The sequence below is a fragment of the Heterocephalus glaber genome, unplaced genomic scaffold, assembly GCF_053883595.1.
Source record: "Heterocephalus glaber isolate CG9 unplaced genomic scaffold, H.glaber_assembly_v1.0 deba00001429, whole genome shotgun sequence".
In the NCBI taxonomy this organism is placed as follows: domain Eukaryota; kingdom Metazoa; phylum Chordata; class Mammalia; order Rodentia; family Bathyergidae; genus Heterocephalus; species Heterocephalus glaber.
The window spans coordinates 29,863,260-29,880,861 of record NW_028258294.1 but is presented as its reverse complement, the minus strand read 5'-3'; the positions used below and the strand labels follow the sequence as shown (position 1 = coordinate 29,880,861).

Below are 17,602 nucleotides of genomic sequence, written 5' to 3'. Positions count from 1 at the left end.
CGTGTTAATTTAGGCAAGCATATATTTTGGAAATATTCTATGAGCATGTTTTTTTGTCTTCCTGTAGTACAGGTCCAGAAAGCTCTTCTGAGGATGTTGACTGTACCTTTTCCCCTTGTGAAGACCATCTACACAAGTCTGAGGTGATGAACAGGCCACTGACCTCTCCCCGGTCTCCCCTGGGAATGCCTGCACACCCAGCTCCTCGGACAGTCACGCCTGAGGAGATGAGCTTTGTTAAGACCTGTCTTCAGAGGTGGAGAAGTGAAATTGAACAAGATATACAAGGTTGGTGCTAGGCATCTTGGGTACACATTCCACATTGCCATACATGAATTTTAGCCTGGTAATTGTGACTTTTTTGTTCCTTTCATGCACTGTATGATGGTTCATACCCATACAGCTATGGAAAGATTCCTTCTAGTTTCCCTCTCAAAAATTCTTTGGAAATTTGTAGAACCTTAGACACTCATGATCACCTTTACTGAGATTAATTGGTCTTCCTTCCTTTATCTTCCCTTTCTCCTCCCTTTCCCTTCCCTTCCATTACTTTCCTGACTTGTTTCCTTTCCCTTCTCCTTTCTCCCTCCCCCTTTCCCCTTCCCCCTATTCCTCCTTCTTCCCCCTCATCTGGCCCCCTACACACACACACTTTTGTTGCTTCAGCACTTCCTTTTTGTTTTTTTTGAGACAGGGTCTCGCTGTATATTCTAGCCTGACCTTGAACTCTCTGTGTAGTCCAGGCTGGCTGCATACTCAGGAGCAATCCTCCTGCCTCAGCCTTTCAAGTGCTGGGATTACAGGCATACATCACCAGGCTTGACTTACTGCTTCTATTCTTTTCTTTCTCTTTTCTTTTCTGTTCTCTCCTCTCCCCTCCCCTCCCCTCCCTTCCCCTCCTCTCCCCTCTTTTCCTTCTGTATTTGTTTTCTTTCTGTCTGTATAGTGTCCTTGAGCTCACTATGCAGCCCAGGCTGGCCTCAAGCTCATGATGATCCTCCTACCTCCGCCTTCTGAGTGTGTGTGCACTATCATGTCCAGCCTGTTGTCCCATTTCAGATCCTATTGCTGGGACATATTACTGTATACCTAAGCAATGCATTAAAATTTTTCTTAAATGGAAGCAGTTGCTTCTTTCAGAAATTTTGGTACTACCCAGGTATGGTGGCACATACCTATAATCCCAGCACTCAGGAGGCTGAGGGAGGAGGATCATCATGAATTTGAGGGCAGCCTGAGCTACATAGTAAATTCATAACCAGCCTGAACTGCGTAGCAAGACCTTGTCTCAAAAGACCAAAAGGAAATTTTGATGCTGATTATAAAAAATGGTTTAAAAAAGCTTAATGTAATGTATTAAGTAAGAGCCTTCATAGCTGAAGGCACTAGTAAGTTTAAAACTATACTGTTTTGTGGTCCATAGTGGGAAGTTGGAATCATTAGAACTGTGTATAGATAAACAATACTCTTTGCTTAGTGGAGTATCCTGTGTGACATGGAATGAGATCATTTTAATGAAGTGTTCTCTTTTGACAGACTTAAAGGATTGTATTGCAAGCACCACTGAGACTATTGAGCAGATGTACTGTGATCCTCTCCTTCGTAAGGTAGAATAAAAATTGATGGGGAGATAGTCAAGACATGCTAATGGCAGACACAACAAGAAAATATAATAGTTTTCTTTGTAACCAAGTGAGAATCTCCTTGAGATATAAGAATAACCATAAGATTTCTAAATAAACTTAAGAAGGACTTTATTGTTCTTTTATTTTGGGTAAAAAATAGCAACATATGTTCACCTGCAGTAGGCTCTAAAACATCCTTGTTTTGATTTTGCTGTGTGGTATTTCTTCATATAGTAGAAAGGTTTGCTGTCAAATATTAATAAACATTTCTCACAAAATGGGAATGTTAAGTAGTGCCATGGGGAAGGCTGACTCAGGAACTGGTTATCCACCCTTTCCAAAGTACCATGGTGTAGTATCGTGCTTTCAAGTTTTATTTCTCTAATAACTTAATCCGTCAAAACAGGAGCTAGGCAATAGGAATTCTTCTTGACCACACAAATTTTCGTTCAGAAAGCATTGGGGCATGGCCTTCAGAGGCCTCTGTGTTATAGGCCACAGGCACAGTGACTGCCGGAGCAGAGCTGTGCTTTGGCAGTAGCAGTAGGCACTGCTTTGTTGCAGGGCAGTGTTGGACCATTTGTATCTTAAGGTTTCCCCATTGTCTTTTCTGAGTTACTTCAAAAATCTTTACCACCAGTGGAAACATGTCAAGGTACTGATTGAGTATAAGTTTAATTTGATTCTATAACTGTTAGCTTTTCTTTTTTTCACCAGTGATTATTTAGCATTTTAAGCATTGCTCTATTTTGTCCATATTGAGAAAAAAATACTTCCTTTTTAATTGTTGAAACAATGAAGTATATAAAGGGTCTTCACCCCAGATAGGTGATGGTCATTCACAAGAAGAATTATAAGGAGCATGTGACTGATTAATAATGAAGCATGGTAAATTAAATTTTGGCACCAAATAAAATAGGGATAAAATAAGATAGCTGCTGAGCTTGTTTATAGGTCACAAATATGGTGAACATTTTCAAGGCTATTATGTTTTTAGACTTAACTGTTTGAGTTGGAAAGATAAATAAGTGTATGTTGTCTTTGTTTTAGATCTGTAATCATAGGAGTTCAAAGATCCTTCAGAAATGTCATCTAGTTAGTTTTTAGCTGTCATCTAGTTAGCTGAAAAATAATCAGTAAATTCCAAGGCTAAGTTTTTGTTAGTTTACCTTGAATTAACAAGATGTTTCATGTGAACCCCGTATCAAACACCACATACTATATACATAGCCATTTTCCCGCTTTGTAATAACTGCAAACAGTGTTGAATTTTAATGACCAAAACTTTATCAGATTAGTTTGCTTAATCTGAGTGGTTTCCTTTCCATTTGCAGGTGCCTTATCATCTACATGCAGTTCTTGTTCATGAAGGACAAGCAAATGCTGGGCACTACTGGGCCTATATCTATAATCAACCCCGGCAGATCTGGCTCAAGTACAATGATATCTCTGTTACTGAATCTTCCTGGGAAGAACTTGAGAGAGATTCATACGGGGGCCTGAGAAATGTTAGTGCCTACTGTCTGATGTATATTAATGACAAGCTGCCCCACTTTAATGCAGGTAAAAATATCCTAATAGACCCGGAGATTGGGGAAAATGTATATTGTACTGGGAGGGTGACAGTCTTATACTTCTTTTGAAAACATTTAAAGTATAATTTATTATTAGGTAATAATGCATTTTTAGAAATATGAACAGTATAAAAGGGAATAAAACGGAAAAATGAGTTTTCCTATTTCTAAATACATTTTGGGGAATTTTGTTGTTTTGTTTTGTTTTATTTTTTGAGAGAGAGTCTGGCTTTGTAATTCAGGCTGGCCTTGGACTTACTTGGTAGCCCAGGCTGGCCTCGAGCTCATGGCAATCTTCCTGCCTCAGCCTCTCAAGTGCTGGGATTATAGGTATGTGCCACCATGCCTGCCCTTCTCATTCTTTTTAAAAACTATGTAATAATTCTATCACATGGACTGTAACTTATTTGACCAGTTCCCATTGATAGAGTTTTAAATTGTCTCTACATTTTATTTTTTTTCCTCTTTTTTTAGTGACATCTTTGTACACACTTTGTTTTTTTTTTTTTGAGACAGGGTCCTGCTGTATAGTTTAGGCTGGCCTGGGACTCACTATGTAGCCCAGGCTGGCCTTGAACTTGCAGCAGTCCTTCTGCCTCAGCCTCCTGAGTGCTGGGATTAGAGGCATGCACCACCATGCTCAGCTGTACACACATTTTTGCACCCTGTGGAGAAGAGCTAAATTTTCTTTTTATTTTTTTCTTCAGTACTGGGGATCAAACTCAGGACTTGGTGCTTGCAAGGCAGGCCTGGTGCCACTGAGCTAAATCCCCAGCTCGGAGAAGAGCTAAATTTTAAAAGTATATTAGTCTTAACAGTTTCATACTTCTAATAATACCAAGAGCAGTGATGATTATAATATATGTTGGTACCATATTCCTTAATGCATGCTTTGAAACTATTTCTCTAATAATTGATAATTCTAAAAGAAAGATATGATAGAAATTCATATTATTCTCATTTTCTAGCTGGTAACACGCTTTAAGAGGGTCCATGGTTGTCTAGAGTCATACAGCTAGTAAAAAAATACAAGGCCTAAGATTCAAATTAACTTCTGACTCCTGATTCTGTGCTGCTTAAATTTACATTATTCTTTCTCTCTGTTCACTTCTGTGAAAAGTCTTATGACCAGCATTTTACATTTAAGATAAGTAGGGCTCAAACTTATCATATTGCATAACAAAACATGTAAGGCATTTGTCTAGGCAGCACATTATCTTTCTGACTTGCTGGTGCAGTTGGAGAATAGGGGATGGAAAGAATGATCATTTAATAATAACTGATATTCAAAATTGTGTATTTGTGTGAGGCATGTTGGCACACACCTGTAATCTCAGCACTCTGAGAGACTAAAGCAGAAGAGTCACAAGTTCAGTCCCAGCCTGGGCAATTTAACGAGACCCTGCCTCAAAAAAGGGCTGGAAGTGTAGCCTATATATTAATGTACAGATGACTTGTGATAGTACATTGGAATCTTGCTGTTGCCCACATTCATTTTTATATTATAGAAACAACAAGTAAAGCTGTCACTTGGTTAGTTTCAAGTTATGGCATCTAGTAAATAAGTGAACGTATTATTCTGTTGTAAGTTCTTTTTTTGTCATAGAATTAGAAGTGAAATTTAAAATGTCCTTGATACACTTGCCATTTTTATCATAACTTTTCATAAGCAGGTATAATGGACTATTTAACCACTGTTTTATATTGCTTTCTGATAGCACTTGATTGTGTGAAACTTGAGGGAGTATACATGCTTGAAATTCATATCTGACCATATTGAGATAGAGCTCAATGTTGTCAATAGATACAGTAGTTAAATTGATAAAACTATTATCATTGGGTCTGATGATTTTCTAAATTACCAAGAAATGTTTCATATATGCAGTGATTGGCCATGCTTCTAGACCCTTATTCTCTTATCATTCATTTATTTGACAGATAAGTAAGTGCCTACTTAACCAGTATGCCAGGCACTGTTACTGATGTGCCCTGCAGATTTATTGGCCTTTTAGTGCCATTCTTTCTTCTTTTTTTTTTTCTTTTTTTGGTACTGGGGATTGAATTTAGGACCTTGCGCTTGTGAGGCAGGCAGAGGCACCACTGAGCTAAATTCCAGGCCCTAATGCCATTATTTCTGATATGTATGTGGTGGTTGTTGTTGTTGTTGTTTAGGGCAAGAAAAAAGTTAAAATATTCTGCATTCTTTCTGGCCCCTAGAGATCTTTTTCTGGGTTGAACTCCGTCTTGTTTTTCCTCAGAGACAGCCTCAAATGAGTCTGATCAAATGATAGGCGAACTGGAAGCCCTGTCTGTTGAACTCAGACATTACATTCAGGAAGACAACTGGCGGTTTGAACAGGAAGTAGAGGAGTGGGAAGAAGAGCAGTCTTGCAAAATCCCTCAAATGGAATCCTCTTCAAGCTCAGCATCACAGGAATTCTCTTCGACGCAAGGTATCTAAAACGGGCATTATGCCAGTGACCTAGTAACATTTTTGCTGTACTCCTCAGCCAGCCCTGTACTCCTCAGTAAACTGAGGTGATACCATAAGTGCTATCATAAGCTTTCACCATTTGTTTCATTTATAGTTGGTTTTTGCACAACCTAATAGAATAAGAGTATGATTTCTGATAAGTGATACCAGAAATACTACTTGTACTATACTAGGATTAAATATTTCCAAAGGAGCTCTTCCTAACAGATGTTTGTTTTTAGGAAGCTTCCTTGGCACAAAGCAGTACAAGAAATTTGGGAGCACACTAAATTTTCCAGAATCTTCAGTGGGGTTTTGCTGAAGTAGCCATTTCATGGAGTCACTAGTTTCTAAGGGAAATTTGCATAGGCTTTTTAGAAAGGTGTGTTAGAATTGTTATGTATTAAATTGTGTGTCTGTCTCGCTTGTTATCAATGTGTCCTGGACGTTAGGAAATTTGCATAGGCTTTTTAGAAAGGTGTGTTAGAATTGTTATGTATTAAATTGTGTGTCTGTCTCGCTTGTTATCAATGTGTCCTGGACGTTATTTATCATCAGATGCTAATGCCTTCTTGTGATTCTTTGTCAGAGCCTGCAGTAGCCTCTTCTCATGGGGTTCGCTGTTTGTCATCTGAGCATGCTGTGATTGTGAAGGAACAGACTGCCCAGGCTATTGCAAATACTGCCCATGCCTATGAGAAGAGTGGTGTAGAAGCAGCATTGAGTGAGGTGAGCTGACTAGGAGGCCTACTTGCAAGAGGGTCTGGCTTTCAGCAGTAGTTGACAGATTTCTCACATTTCTGTTATTCTGTGTCTGCTGCATTTAACCAACCCCTTTTTATTTCTCCTCTTTTTTTTCATACCTTTTCTCCCCATTCTGCTGCCACAGCTTAAGGAAGCTGAACCCAAGAAGCCCAGGCCCCAGGAAACAAACCGTGCAGAGCAGTCAGAACAGCCCCCAAAGCCTAATGACACAGAGTCTGCTGCCCAGCCTAATTCTGAGGTCTCTGAAGTCGAGATTCCCAGTGTGGGAAGGATTCTGGTTAGATCTGATGCAGATGGATATGATGAGGAGGTACAGAGATGAGTGCAGTCAGTCTTACATTTCTGCTCATGTGACTGAATGTATTTTTTAAAGGTGTCTGTCAGTAGCTAATAAGTTAGCATTTTTTAAAAACATAATTTTGTTCTGTGTGCTGCTCTCATGTGTATATATACACACATGCATTCAGGCTTATATGTAGGGAGCCTCAGAAAGGTAGAATTTAGTTCCTTTTTGGACAAAAAGATTGCCTTCAAGGGTATCTTTGTTTTTGGTATTAGTCCATTGTTTTCCCACCAAATAGGAATTTTTCAGTTGTCCAGTGAGCAAAATAAATGTGGATTAAAGTTTTTTCTTTTAATCCTAAAGCTTTAGCAAGAAGCTGTAGAATGCTGTTATTCATTATCTCCTTTTCATTTGTACTGCACATGAACAATTATAAATCCTTTCTTTCAGACTCTTATTCTTTTCTGTGAAGTATTAATTTTAATCTTTGAAAGATTTTAAAAGAATCATTTGTATAGCTCCCAGTTTTCAGACTGTTCTAAGTATACTGTTCATCCTAGTAAAACTCTAAAATACTTGAGTATATTTAAGTCATAGACCAAAAGTTATAGAACTAAATTATAATTCTGACCTCAGACACTTCCTTTCTGAGAGCTGTAATTTAATTTTTCAGCAGTGCCAGATTGGAGATATTTTTGCCATACATTCTTCTTTATCTTGCTAAATGAGAGAGAACGTATAGTATAGGGATAGCTGGTCTTGGGCAGGGTATTGGCATTGTGTAGAGGGACAGAGGCTGTGCATGCACGTAGGAGTAGGGGTGTGAAATTTGACTTGCAATCGTTGGTGGCCAAGGGGCACATTGCTCCGCTTCCCTTCCACGTTCTTGCTCTCATACAGTCTTCTTTTGAACCTTTCTTCTCTTTTTTCTCTCTGTGTTTTATGCCCTCTTGTGGTAGGTGATGCTGAGCCCTGCCATGCAAGGGGTCATCCTGGCCATAGCTAAAGCCCGTCAGACCTTTGACCGAGATGGGTCTGAAGCAGGGCTTATTAAGGTATCTCTGCTTTTAAAAATTTTAATCCTTACACAGCCCAAATGTCATATTGGGGCAATAATTCTATTATATATATAATAATTCATATATATGTATAGACTGGGGATGGAGGGATATCAAAATGTCCTTCATTGAAGTGACACATAAAATCTGCTTTCCTGTCCAGCTAATGAACAAGCTGTCCCACAGTATTCTGGGCTCCTCCTCAGCCTTGGTTAGCAGTACCATCCTGTGTTATACCTAGCCTACAGGGGCTTTTGTTGTTCTTAAGAGACATCAATTAATTAAGCTGTTAATAAGATTGCACGTTTATAATTTTGGAGGCCTAAATACAAGAAAAGAGGTTTTGCTTTTTTAAGGTATTTGAATAAAACTTAAGATACTTGAATCCATTTACATGGATTTTTAAAAATTCTTGTTATTGGCTGCAAGGATATGCGTGTAACAATTAAAATGAAATTTTTTCTAAGTACTGAGGATTGAAAGTGCCTTTGCCTTGAGGTACATCCCCAGCCATTTTTAAATTTTGAGACAGAGTCTTGCTAAATTGCTAGATTACCCAGCCTGGGCTCGAACTTCCAGTCTTCCTGCCTCAGCCTTCCAGAGTGCTGGGATTACAGATTATATGGCTCCATGCCTGGCCAAAAAACTACTTGTTTTTTCATGAACCTCATGAGAAAATTGTTTTGGATATAGTGTGGTTTTAGTGCTAGAATTGTGGAGGAGTTTGATTCTTTAGGACATACGAACAACTCAGATTCCATAATTGCTTTTGTAGTTCCTCAAGAATCCTTTGGAATTGTAGAGTTAGGAGACTTTCTTCCCTTAGGTATTGATTTCCCTGTGCACAAGTTCATAGTGCATCCTTTACTAACTATCAGGTCTGTCATAGGCATTCCATGAAGAATACTCCAGACTCTATCAGCTTGCTGAGGAGACACCCACCTCTCACAGTGACCCTCGACTTCAGCATGTTCTTGTCTACTTTTTCCAAAATGAAGCACCCAAACGAGTAATAGAGCGGACCCTTCTGGAGCAGTTTGCAGATAAAAATCTGAGCTACGATGAAAGGTGAAAAGGGAATGCTCAGGTGGCCCACCCTCCCCCCGGGCCTGGATGATTCTTCTGGTAGGGAAGATTTGCCCTGCACCCTTTCATTGTCTTCTGAACTTTGTTTTACTCAGATCAATCAGCATTATGAAGGTGGCTCAGGCTAAACTGAAGGAAATTGGTCCAGATGACATGAATATGGAGGAGTACAAGGTGAGGCCTCCCCTACTCTTGGTACGGGGGATTGAATGCAGGGACTTTGCACTGAGCTATGTTATCAGAACTTTTTTCTTTCTTGAGACAAGTTACTTAGTTGCCCAGACATGGCTCAAATTTGTGCTACTCCTACCTCAGCCTCCTGAGTGCTGGAATTACAAGTATACACCAGTATTCTTGGCTTTTAAAAGTTTATTTATTTATTTTTTTGGTTTGTCCATTTTTAAAATCTACAAAGCAAAAACATTAATTCTGGAGGTTAATGATTCTCGAGGCAAAATTAGAATTCATGTTACCACTGACTTGGAAAGTCTGGGAAAGATTGGATAAATGAATTTTCTTATCCTCAGAATAGCAGGTCTCCCTGTATCTATCTTTTTGTTAGAGTGAATCAGTACAGTACTTCATGTTCCATAAGTACCTACTTGAGCCTTGTTCTAGGCAGTAAAATTCTTTTTTTTTCTTTTTGGTACCAGGGATCGAACTCGGGTCCTTGCGCTTGCGCAGCAGGTGGCAGAACCACTGAGCTAAATCCCCAGCCCTAGGCAGTAAAATTCTTGAAGTTCATGTTTTTGGTTTCCAAAAATGGTATGTTTTTTAATATGTATTAAAATACAGCTACAGATTTTTTTTAAAAAGCTATTGTGTTGTAAAACAAAACATTCTACCACTCAGGTGTGCTTACCACACTTACTGAGCTTGAGGTTGCTCTGTGGACTCATAGGTTTTTCCTCTCATCTTCCTCTGGATGAACTTGTCAGTACTGATAGGTCATTCAGTCTAGTTCTAGAATGATTTTTTGTTTAATGATCCTGGGGATTGAACCTAGAGCCTCAGTAAAGTTAATCAAGCATTGTATCACAGAGCTACACCCCTCACCTTTAAAATTTTATTTTGAGATAGCGTCTTACCAAATTGCCCAGGCTGGCCTCAAACTTGGGTTACTTCTGCCTCAGCCTCCCGAGTACCTTGGATTACAGATGTGTGCTGCCAATCAACTAAGGGCTGAATGACTTTGATATGGATGTTGAAACAATAAATTCTAAAGCTTATGTGAAATATTTCTCCTCAGTGGAAGGTAGAGAACTTTGAAAATAAGGTCAATGGTAGACTTTTATTCTAAGTGTTGAATAGGTTTTTGTGTAAAAGTTTGTATATTTTTATTTTTTATTTTATCTTTTTATACATGGCTAGATGAGCTTAATAAATACTTACACTTAATTTAAAACCTTCGGTGGTGGAAGGTACACCCCTAGTTGATTGAGATAAAATCATTAATGATAATCCTTCTTTTTCAGAAGTGGCATGAAGATTATAGTTTGTTTCGAAAGGTGTCCGTGTATCTCCTAACAGGCCTGGAACTCTATCAAAAAGGAAAGTATGTTGGCCTTTTATTTCACTTAGACTGTTGGTCAGGACAGGTACTGATGCCCACCCAGGGACACTGGAGTCACAGCCATACAGCCCTCCCTTGTCACGTACACTAGTTTGCCTCTGTTATTCCCAGCGTTTCACTTCAGTTTTGCTCTGAACATTACATGTTGTTTTTATCCTTCAACATAATGAATGATATGTTTAATAGTGAAGAGATACAGTGCACAGATACTTTTGTGAGAAATGAAGATGAACGTGGGAAATGAATTTTCCAGTTGGCATGGACGCCAATGAGCATCTAGTCTCTTTTTTTAGTTTGAGAGATGGGAAAAACTGAGGGCCAAAGAAGTTTGCTGATTTGCTTTGAGTTTCTTGGCAGTTTGAGACGGGCTATTGGCCCTCCGACTTCTCCCAGTACACCATGCTGACTCCATTTTTAAGGCTCTTCTATAATTGCAGCCAAGTAGATTTTTATATTAGGGAACAATGGAGTCTAAACTCCAGATTTTGTCAATAGAGAAGTCAGCTGCATTTTATTTCCCATTTTCTAAGGTATCAAGAAGCATTGTCCTACCTGGTATATGCCTACCAGAGCAACGCCGCTCTCCTAATGAAGGGGCCCCGCCGGGGGGTGAAGGAATCAGTGATTGCTTTATACCGAAGAAAATGCCTTCTGGTTTGTACTATTTGTAAAGCCTGGAGATTTTGATTTGTTTATATGTATGTATGTTAAGTGTATTTCTGCTCCTTGAAACCATGAGATACAATTTAAAATAATTATCCCTAACAGATTTTAGATTTTTTTCCCCAAACTTTCACGAGTAGTTTTACATTGCACTGGGTTTTTTTCACATTACCTTAATTGAATATGGGACTGGGGATGTGGCTCAGTGGTGCAGCGCCTGCCTGGCAAGTGCAAGGCCCTGAGTTTGATTCCTGGTACCAAAAAAAAAAGTACTTAATTGAATATCATTTTTATTTAACCCAGCAGAGTTGAGAGTCACCCATCCCACTCTCTGTGCTATTCCTGTTTGCCTGCACAGTAGCTTTGATCACAATATTTCTTACTGGATTGTGAGTTCATTGAGCACAGATCCTCTTAGTTAGTGGTTTCCTGAGCCTGGCACATAGTAAACATATAATAAACATATAATAAATGGCTGTTGAAGGAATGTGATATTTTTCCAGTGTTCCCTACTAAGCTAGTAGATGCAAGTTTTAAGGGTTTCCCAGAGACTCCAGTTTTTAAAAAGGTAGTGATCCTACTCTTCTACTGACTCGTTGTCACACAGTAGTGAAGACTAAGCCTAACCTGGCCTGTTTTGCATTTAATAGGCAGGTGGAAAAGCAAACCTAAATCCACTGCCTGCCCAGCGTTTATACCCTGCTTATCCTTTAGAGAACTATAGATATGACTTCTTCAGGCTGTGTGCTTGTATTTATTTCCCCTGTCACCCTGCAGATTCACCCATCCCAGAAGTCAGGCTATCGATTCTACCACTGCCTTGGTCTTGTTAACACAGGACATTAAGTCATGACATATGTTATCTCAATAGTCTCATTTCCTGATTTATACTTTGATTTTTTGTATCAATTAAAAATGTGGCAGGACTAACTTTGAAGCTGAAAAGGCATTATAGATTTGTTGGAACTACATTTTATTAAAGTCATGCTTTTATATTTTAAATCACCAAATGCAGATTGACGTTTTAAAATCCTGCTCAGCTTCCACAGTAATGCAGTAATAGAGACTTAAGTGTTTCCATTACTGGATTTCAACCCCCCATTGTGTTTCAGAATCATGTAGTGAGTACTTTTGCAGAAAGTAATTACATCCAAACACCTCCCCAGAGAATTAAACCAGATTTTCTAGAGAAGAATGTGGGTATCATTGTGTCTAATGCAGAATTTTTTTTTGTCCCTGGTACTGGGGATACCCAGGAGGGCCTTTGCACTGAGGAATATCACCAGCCCTTATTTTATGTTTTAAAAATTTGAGACAGACTGCCTTAGCCTCCCAGAGTACTATGATTACAGATGTGTGCTACTGCACTTAGCTTAGTGCAGGAGATTCTGATGCTCAGTGGAAAGTGAGAACCTTTCAGTGTTTTTTTGCTGGAAGCAGATGTTAAACATGGTCTTGACTTGTAAGTTTAGGCCAGTGGGTACAGACTTACTTGCATTAAAATAATTTTACAAGCTTTTATAAATCCTGATCCCCAGGTCATCAGTACACTAATTATATCTGCATATTTGGGATGGAAACCAGGCATTGGTGGTTTCTCAAGACCTCCTGGTAACTCCAGTATGCAGTAGCATAAGGGATCCATATGTTTAGATTCTTATTAAATAGATATTTATCTTTCAGACAGTTTCTCCCCCCATTCTGCCTTTTATCTGTAGGAGCTAAATGCCAGAGCAGCTTCACTCTTTGAAACAAATGATGACCACTCTGTAACGGAGGGCATTAATGTGATGAATGAATTGATCATTCCATGCATTCACCTTATCATTAATAATGACATCTCCAAGGATGACCTGGATGCCATTGAAGTCATGAGAAACCATTGGTGCTCTTACCTTGGGCAGGATATTGCAGGTACGTTGCTAGCATCTCTAGTAATTGCTAAGGTTTTATGAGTCTTAGAGATTACAGTGGTCTTTCTTTTTAGCACTAGTTGTCAAAGCATTTTAGGGCATTGGAAGTCCCTAGAAGATAAGTGAATTAAATGGGTCTGTGGAAACAAGGGGTGAGAGCCTTGACTCTGTCTTAACTCCCGTTTACTTCTTCTGAGGCTAGCAAGCGCTTCCATGGATAGCCAGAAACCTCTGTTTGAAAATAATCAGCTCTCTCCAGGAATACCAGACTTCAACTATTCTCTCATCTGCCAAAATCTGTTTATGCAAAGTATGATTACCCAATGGCCTTAACTAAATTTGCCTGTGGCTTGAAGTTGTAAGATATACTATTAAATATGGCAACTTCAAGATTAATAAATTAGTATGTAAAGTATACTTGCTTCCAAAGCATCATGAGGTAGGAGCCCAAAGCTGTTTTCTATGTGAGTTCAGATTTGGAAGGTTGGCTTATATTCTGTTATAAATCTTCTTTTTATTTTCTCACTCATGTAAAGATATTTCAGTGACTTGTTCAAGTGTTCATGTTTATAGTATTTATTGATAAATTATATATAAGTAGTTTCTACATCTTTCCCTTTAATATTTTCAGTTATTTAGACTATGGGTGATCTATAGCTTTGTTTAATCCCATATGTATACATTGGTGTATTTTAAGCATTTGAAAGAGTACAGCATTATTATATGTATGGTACAGAGTATCATATCTGCTTTCTCAAGTATTAAAATAAAGGATCAATGATCAGAAGACATGTCCATGAAAAAGTGAATATGTAGTGTTACTCTGCCAGCACCAGATAGCTTAAAGCAGTGACTTAAAGCTTTGCTGTATTTGGCATATAGCTATTTGTTGCTGGTTGGCATAAATGCATCATTTGTAGTTAGCTGATCAGCATAATGTTTTGTTTGACCTTTGAGGTTGAGTAATGAGCCATTGAAGTCTCCTGATACAGTTTCAAGCTTACTAGTTTTACATAGAGATCAATTTAACTGTATATGTAACCATTCATTTTGCCTCTACAGAAAATCTGCAGCTGTGCTTAGGGGAGTTTCTACCCAGGCTTCTGGATCCTTCTGCAGAAATCATTGTCTTGAAGGAACCGCCAACTATTCGACCTAATTCTCCCTATGACCTTTGTAGCCGATTTGCAGCTGTCATGGAGTCAATTCAAGGTGTTTCAACTGTGACAGTGAAATAAGCACCTCATGTTCAAGGCCCACGGCATTCTCTGGTTGCCTACTTGTTGCACAGCAGTCTGTTGTCACAGTGTTCACTGGGGGAAAGGGATTCAGTGGAAAAGTAAAATTCACATCCACACCCCACCCATGTTGCATGTTTAAAGAAGGATTAAAGATGAAGTTGCACTTTTTAGGTACAGAGTTATAAAAGCTATTTCACTAGGAAAGGCAGGAACCCATATATTAAGGCATTATATTATGCCTGAAGAGCCGAAATGCCTTGAAACCACAATGCTTGGGCTTTTCCAAGCCTCTCACCACTTTTTGAATTATTCTTCAGGCATAAATATTTTTGACAGCAGAATAGAAGAGTGATTCATCAGAACCTGAACCAGATGAACAGCTACTAGTTATTTTATCAAGTACAGATGACATTTTAAAATTCTGAACTATAAGAAGTTAGTAATATAAACCCTGCCTTGCTCTTGACAAGAGGAGACAAAAATGGGTTGCTGATGAGCCTACCCCCTTTCACACGTGGGTAGAACATAAGGTTGCATGGCAGGAGATGCTGAAAAGTCAGAAAGCTGCACCTCCTTTCTTCTCTTTTATATTTTTAAATAAGCCAAAAGACCTCATTCGCAGTCCTGAATAAAAGGAAAGCAATTAAGGACGTTGGAAAGAATAGCATTATGCAGCTTGACTAAAGATGGGATTTTAATAGTTATTAACTATTTAGGCAAAATTCTCTATTTGAAAATTGTCAGAAATAGATGTCTGAGGCTATTCCTTGCCCAGTAGAACATTTTGATTCTTTTTTTGCTTTTAAAAAATAAGGAATATGGATTTGTAAAAATATATATATATGTATATTTAGAGAGAAAACCATTTTAAAAATACTCCTAACTGGGAATTATGTTTTAACCAAAATTTAAAGATTAATAGAGGAAACATGGGAGGGGAAAACACCTGATACAACTATGCAGATTTTATAATGTGCAATAAAAGTATTTGTTTTACCGTTGGTGTACAGTGTGGCCCTCATTTAAATGTGTATTTTTCACTTTGGAAATGGATGGACTGAGTAAGCATTTGTCTTGTTTCACCTTTTCTTTAGAAGAAAAAGGCAGGTTAAAGGATTGAGAAACTTGATGAGACCAAAGGTACCAGCATTTAAAAGAGTAAGTGGTAATCAATTCCTGAACAGCAGCAAGTGTTTATGGATAACCTTCTCATCTCATTTGTTATTTGCATTGCATTAAGTGTATCCACATTGGGATTTGTGCAGTTTTAGAATGCAAAAAAGAAAAAAAAAATTTTTTTTCCCCTTAAAACTGAATTTCTAGGGTCATGGATGTAGCTCAGCGGCACAGCACTTGCCTGGCAAGCTTGAGGCCCTGAGTTCAATTCCCTGGACAAAAAAAAAGCAACCAAATTTATTTTTTGAAATTTTTTTTTGGTACCAGGGATCGAACTCAGGTCCTTGCACTTGTGCAGCAGGCGGTGAAACCACTGAGCTAAATCCTGGCCCTCCAAATTTATTTTTTTGAACAACTGGCAGGTCATCTTTTACAGATAATCAGTGGTGGTTTTGTTTTTCAGAGTTCATTGCAAAGATTTGTTTCAGGAGAAGTTGATCAATTTTCGTATCCGTTTTATTGTTTAAAGTTCTGTATATCACCATTTGCCTTTAACTTAATTCCTGTCCTCATTGAGTAATGTACACTCTGCTTTGGTTATATCGTTTCACTTTATATGATAACCCTGAGAATGATGATCATAGGAACTGGTTTAGGCTGTCTCTATAGCTTATGCTTTAATGACCTCTCAGTTGTCTTTCATAGTTTGTTGGTTTGGGTTGCTTCCGTCTGTCCCCCAACCCTACTTGTTCTCCCCACTAGTTATTTCCCCATTACCATTGGGAATCTACACTGGCCAAGAAAGGAACAGGTGAACATTTGCAGATTGTGTTGCTCTGTAGCCTGTATCATTTAGATCCACTCAGACCACCAGGTGGAGTGCTGAGAACTAGTCTCTTTTTCTCCCACAGCTGGCTGCCTTTACGTACAGCCACATTTCTCAGAAGGCTCTACAAACTGAGATCTCAGACTATTTTTTATAGCCCTCAGGCTAAGAATGATTTTTTATATTTTTAAAAGCTGGGAAAAAGAATGAGAGAAAGGAAAACAAGAGTAGGAAGAAGTTTATGTGCCCTTACCTAAAGGATTTAAGAGTTTGAGCTCCCGGAATATTTGACCTCAGCATTAATCTTGTTGAGATTGGTTTTAGACTTTTCATGGTTAACTGGAATTGGAACCTCTTTTGTTTGAATTTTAATGACCTTTAAAAGCTAAAAAGCAGCCAGGCATGGTGGCACATGCCTGTAATCCTAATACTCTGGGAGGATGAAGCAGAAGGATTGCAAGTTTGAGCCCAGCTTGGACAGTTTATTGGGACCCTGTCTCAAAATTTTAAAAGGAATAGGTAGTACTGGGGATATAGCTCAGTCCTAGGTTCAATTCCCATAACCAACAAAACCAAACAAGGGCTGGGGATTTAGCTCAGTGGCTCAGTGCCTGCCTTGCAAGCATAAGGACCTGAGTTTGATCCCTGGTACCAAACCAGACCAAACCAAAAAAAACAAACAAAAACCCAGAAACCATTTAAACTCATTTTAACCCTGCACATTTCGTGAAAGAGTTACGGATGAGTACATGTAGCAAAACAAATTAATGAGTGAACCAGAGGTAAGGATTGAATGGAGAGCTGAAGATACCTCAGGGAGAGGATAGAAGGAGGTGACGGTGTATTATTTGTGCCAGAATTTACAGCTGTTTGTTCAGTTTCATTGCTCTGTTTATTGTATTTGTGTGACTAAATCTCACAATTTATCTTACAAATTTTCATCTCTAAATTTTGGCTATACTGCTCCCAGGAACATTCATGTACATCTTTTGATGCACACACATTCATTTCTGTTAGTATATAATGAGGAGTGTAATTACTGGGTCATGGGAATATGTGGATACAGATACAGGTAGATATATCTTAATTAGGCATTACCAAACACCTTCCAAAATGGTTATACCAATTTAAGCTCTCACCAGCAGTTTATTAATTCATCGCTCTGTATCCCTGTCAACATTTTGTTTTGTCAGTATTTTTAATCTTAGCCATTCTCATAGTTATGTCAGTGATGTCTCCTGGTTCTAACTTGCACTTCCCTGCAGACTATTGATGAACATCTCTTTATTTACTTAACTGAACTTTGGCCATTGTCTTGTGTGAAGTTTGTACTTAAGCCTTTTGTCAGTTTTGTTGAACCTCCTGTCTTGAACTTACTGATTTCCATGACTTTTTTTTTTTTTTTT

At 38.5% G+C, this 17,602-nt stretch overlaps 1 protein-coding gene across 16 annotated transcripts in view; it reads left to right on the top strand.

The window, feature by feature from the left end:
* The window catches only part of Usp28 (ubiquitin specific peptidase 28), a 62,945-nt gene extending 47,694 nt beyond the window's left edge, over positions 1 to 15,251 (top strand). For 8 of the 16 annotated variants that reach the window (XM_087212398.1, XM_087212393.1, XM_087212397.1 and 5 more), the window contains 13 exons: positions 68 to 288; positions 1,537 to 1,607; positions 2,960 to 3,188; positions 5,458 to 5,652; positions 6,262 to 6,401; positions 6,562 to 6,747; positions 7,680 to 7,775; positions 8,668 to 8,846; positions 8,960 to 9,038; positions 10,340 to 10,419; positions 10,968 to 11,091; positions 12,819 to 13,014; positions 14,076 to 15,251. In XM_087212398.1, coding sequence (XP_087068524.1) covers positions 68 to 288; positions 1,537 to 1,607; positions 2,960 to 3,188; positions 5,458 to 5,652; positions 6,262 to 6,401; positions 6,562 to 6,747; positions 7,680 to 7,775; positions 8,668 to 8,846; positions 8,960 to 9,038; positions 10,340 to 10,419; positions 10,968 to 11,091; positions 12,819 to 13,014; positions 14,076 to 14,251 — 1,972 coding nt within the window. In that variant the 3' untranslated portion in view covers positions 14,252 to 15,251. Of the gene's footprint in view, positions 1 to 67; positions 289 to 1,536; positions 1,608 to 2,959; positions 3,189 to 5,457; positions 5,653 to 6,261; positions 6,402 to 6,561; positions 6,748 to 7,679; positions 7,776 to 8,667; positions 8,847 to 8,959; positions 9,039 to 9,517; positions 9,630 to 10,339; positions 10,420 to 10,967; positions 11,092 to 12,818; positions 13,015 to 14,075 lie in introns of those variants that run through there. The other 8 variants (XM_087212402.1, XM_087212401.1, XM_087212399.1 and 5 more) reach the window with 4 other exon arrangements.
* The last annotated feature ends 2,351 nt before the right edge of the window (positions 15,252 to 17,602 follow it).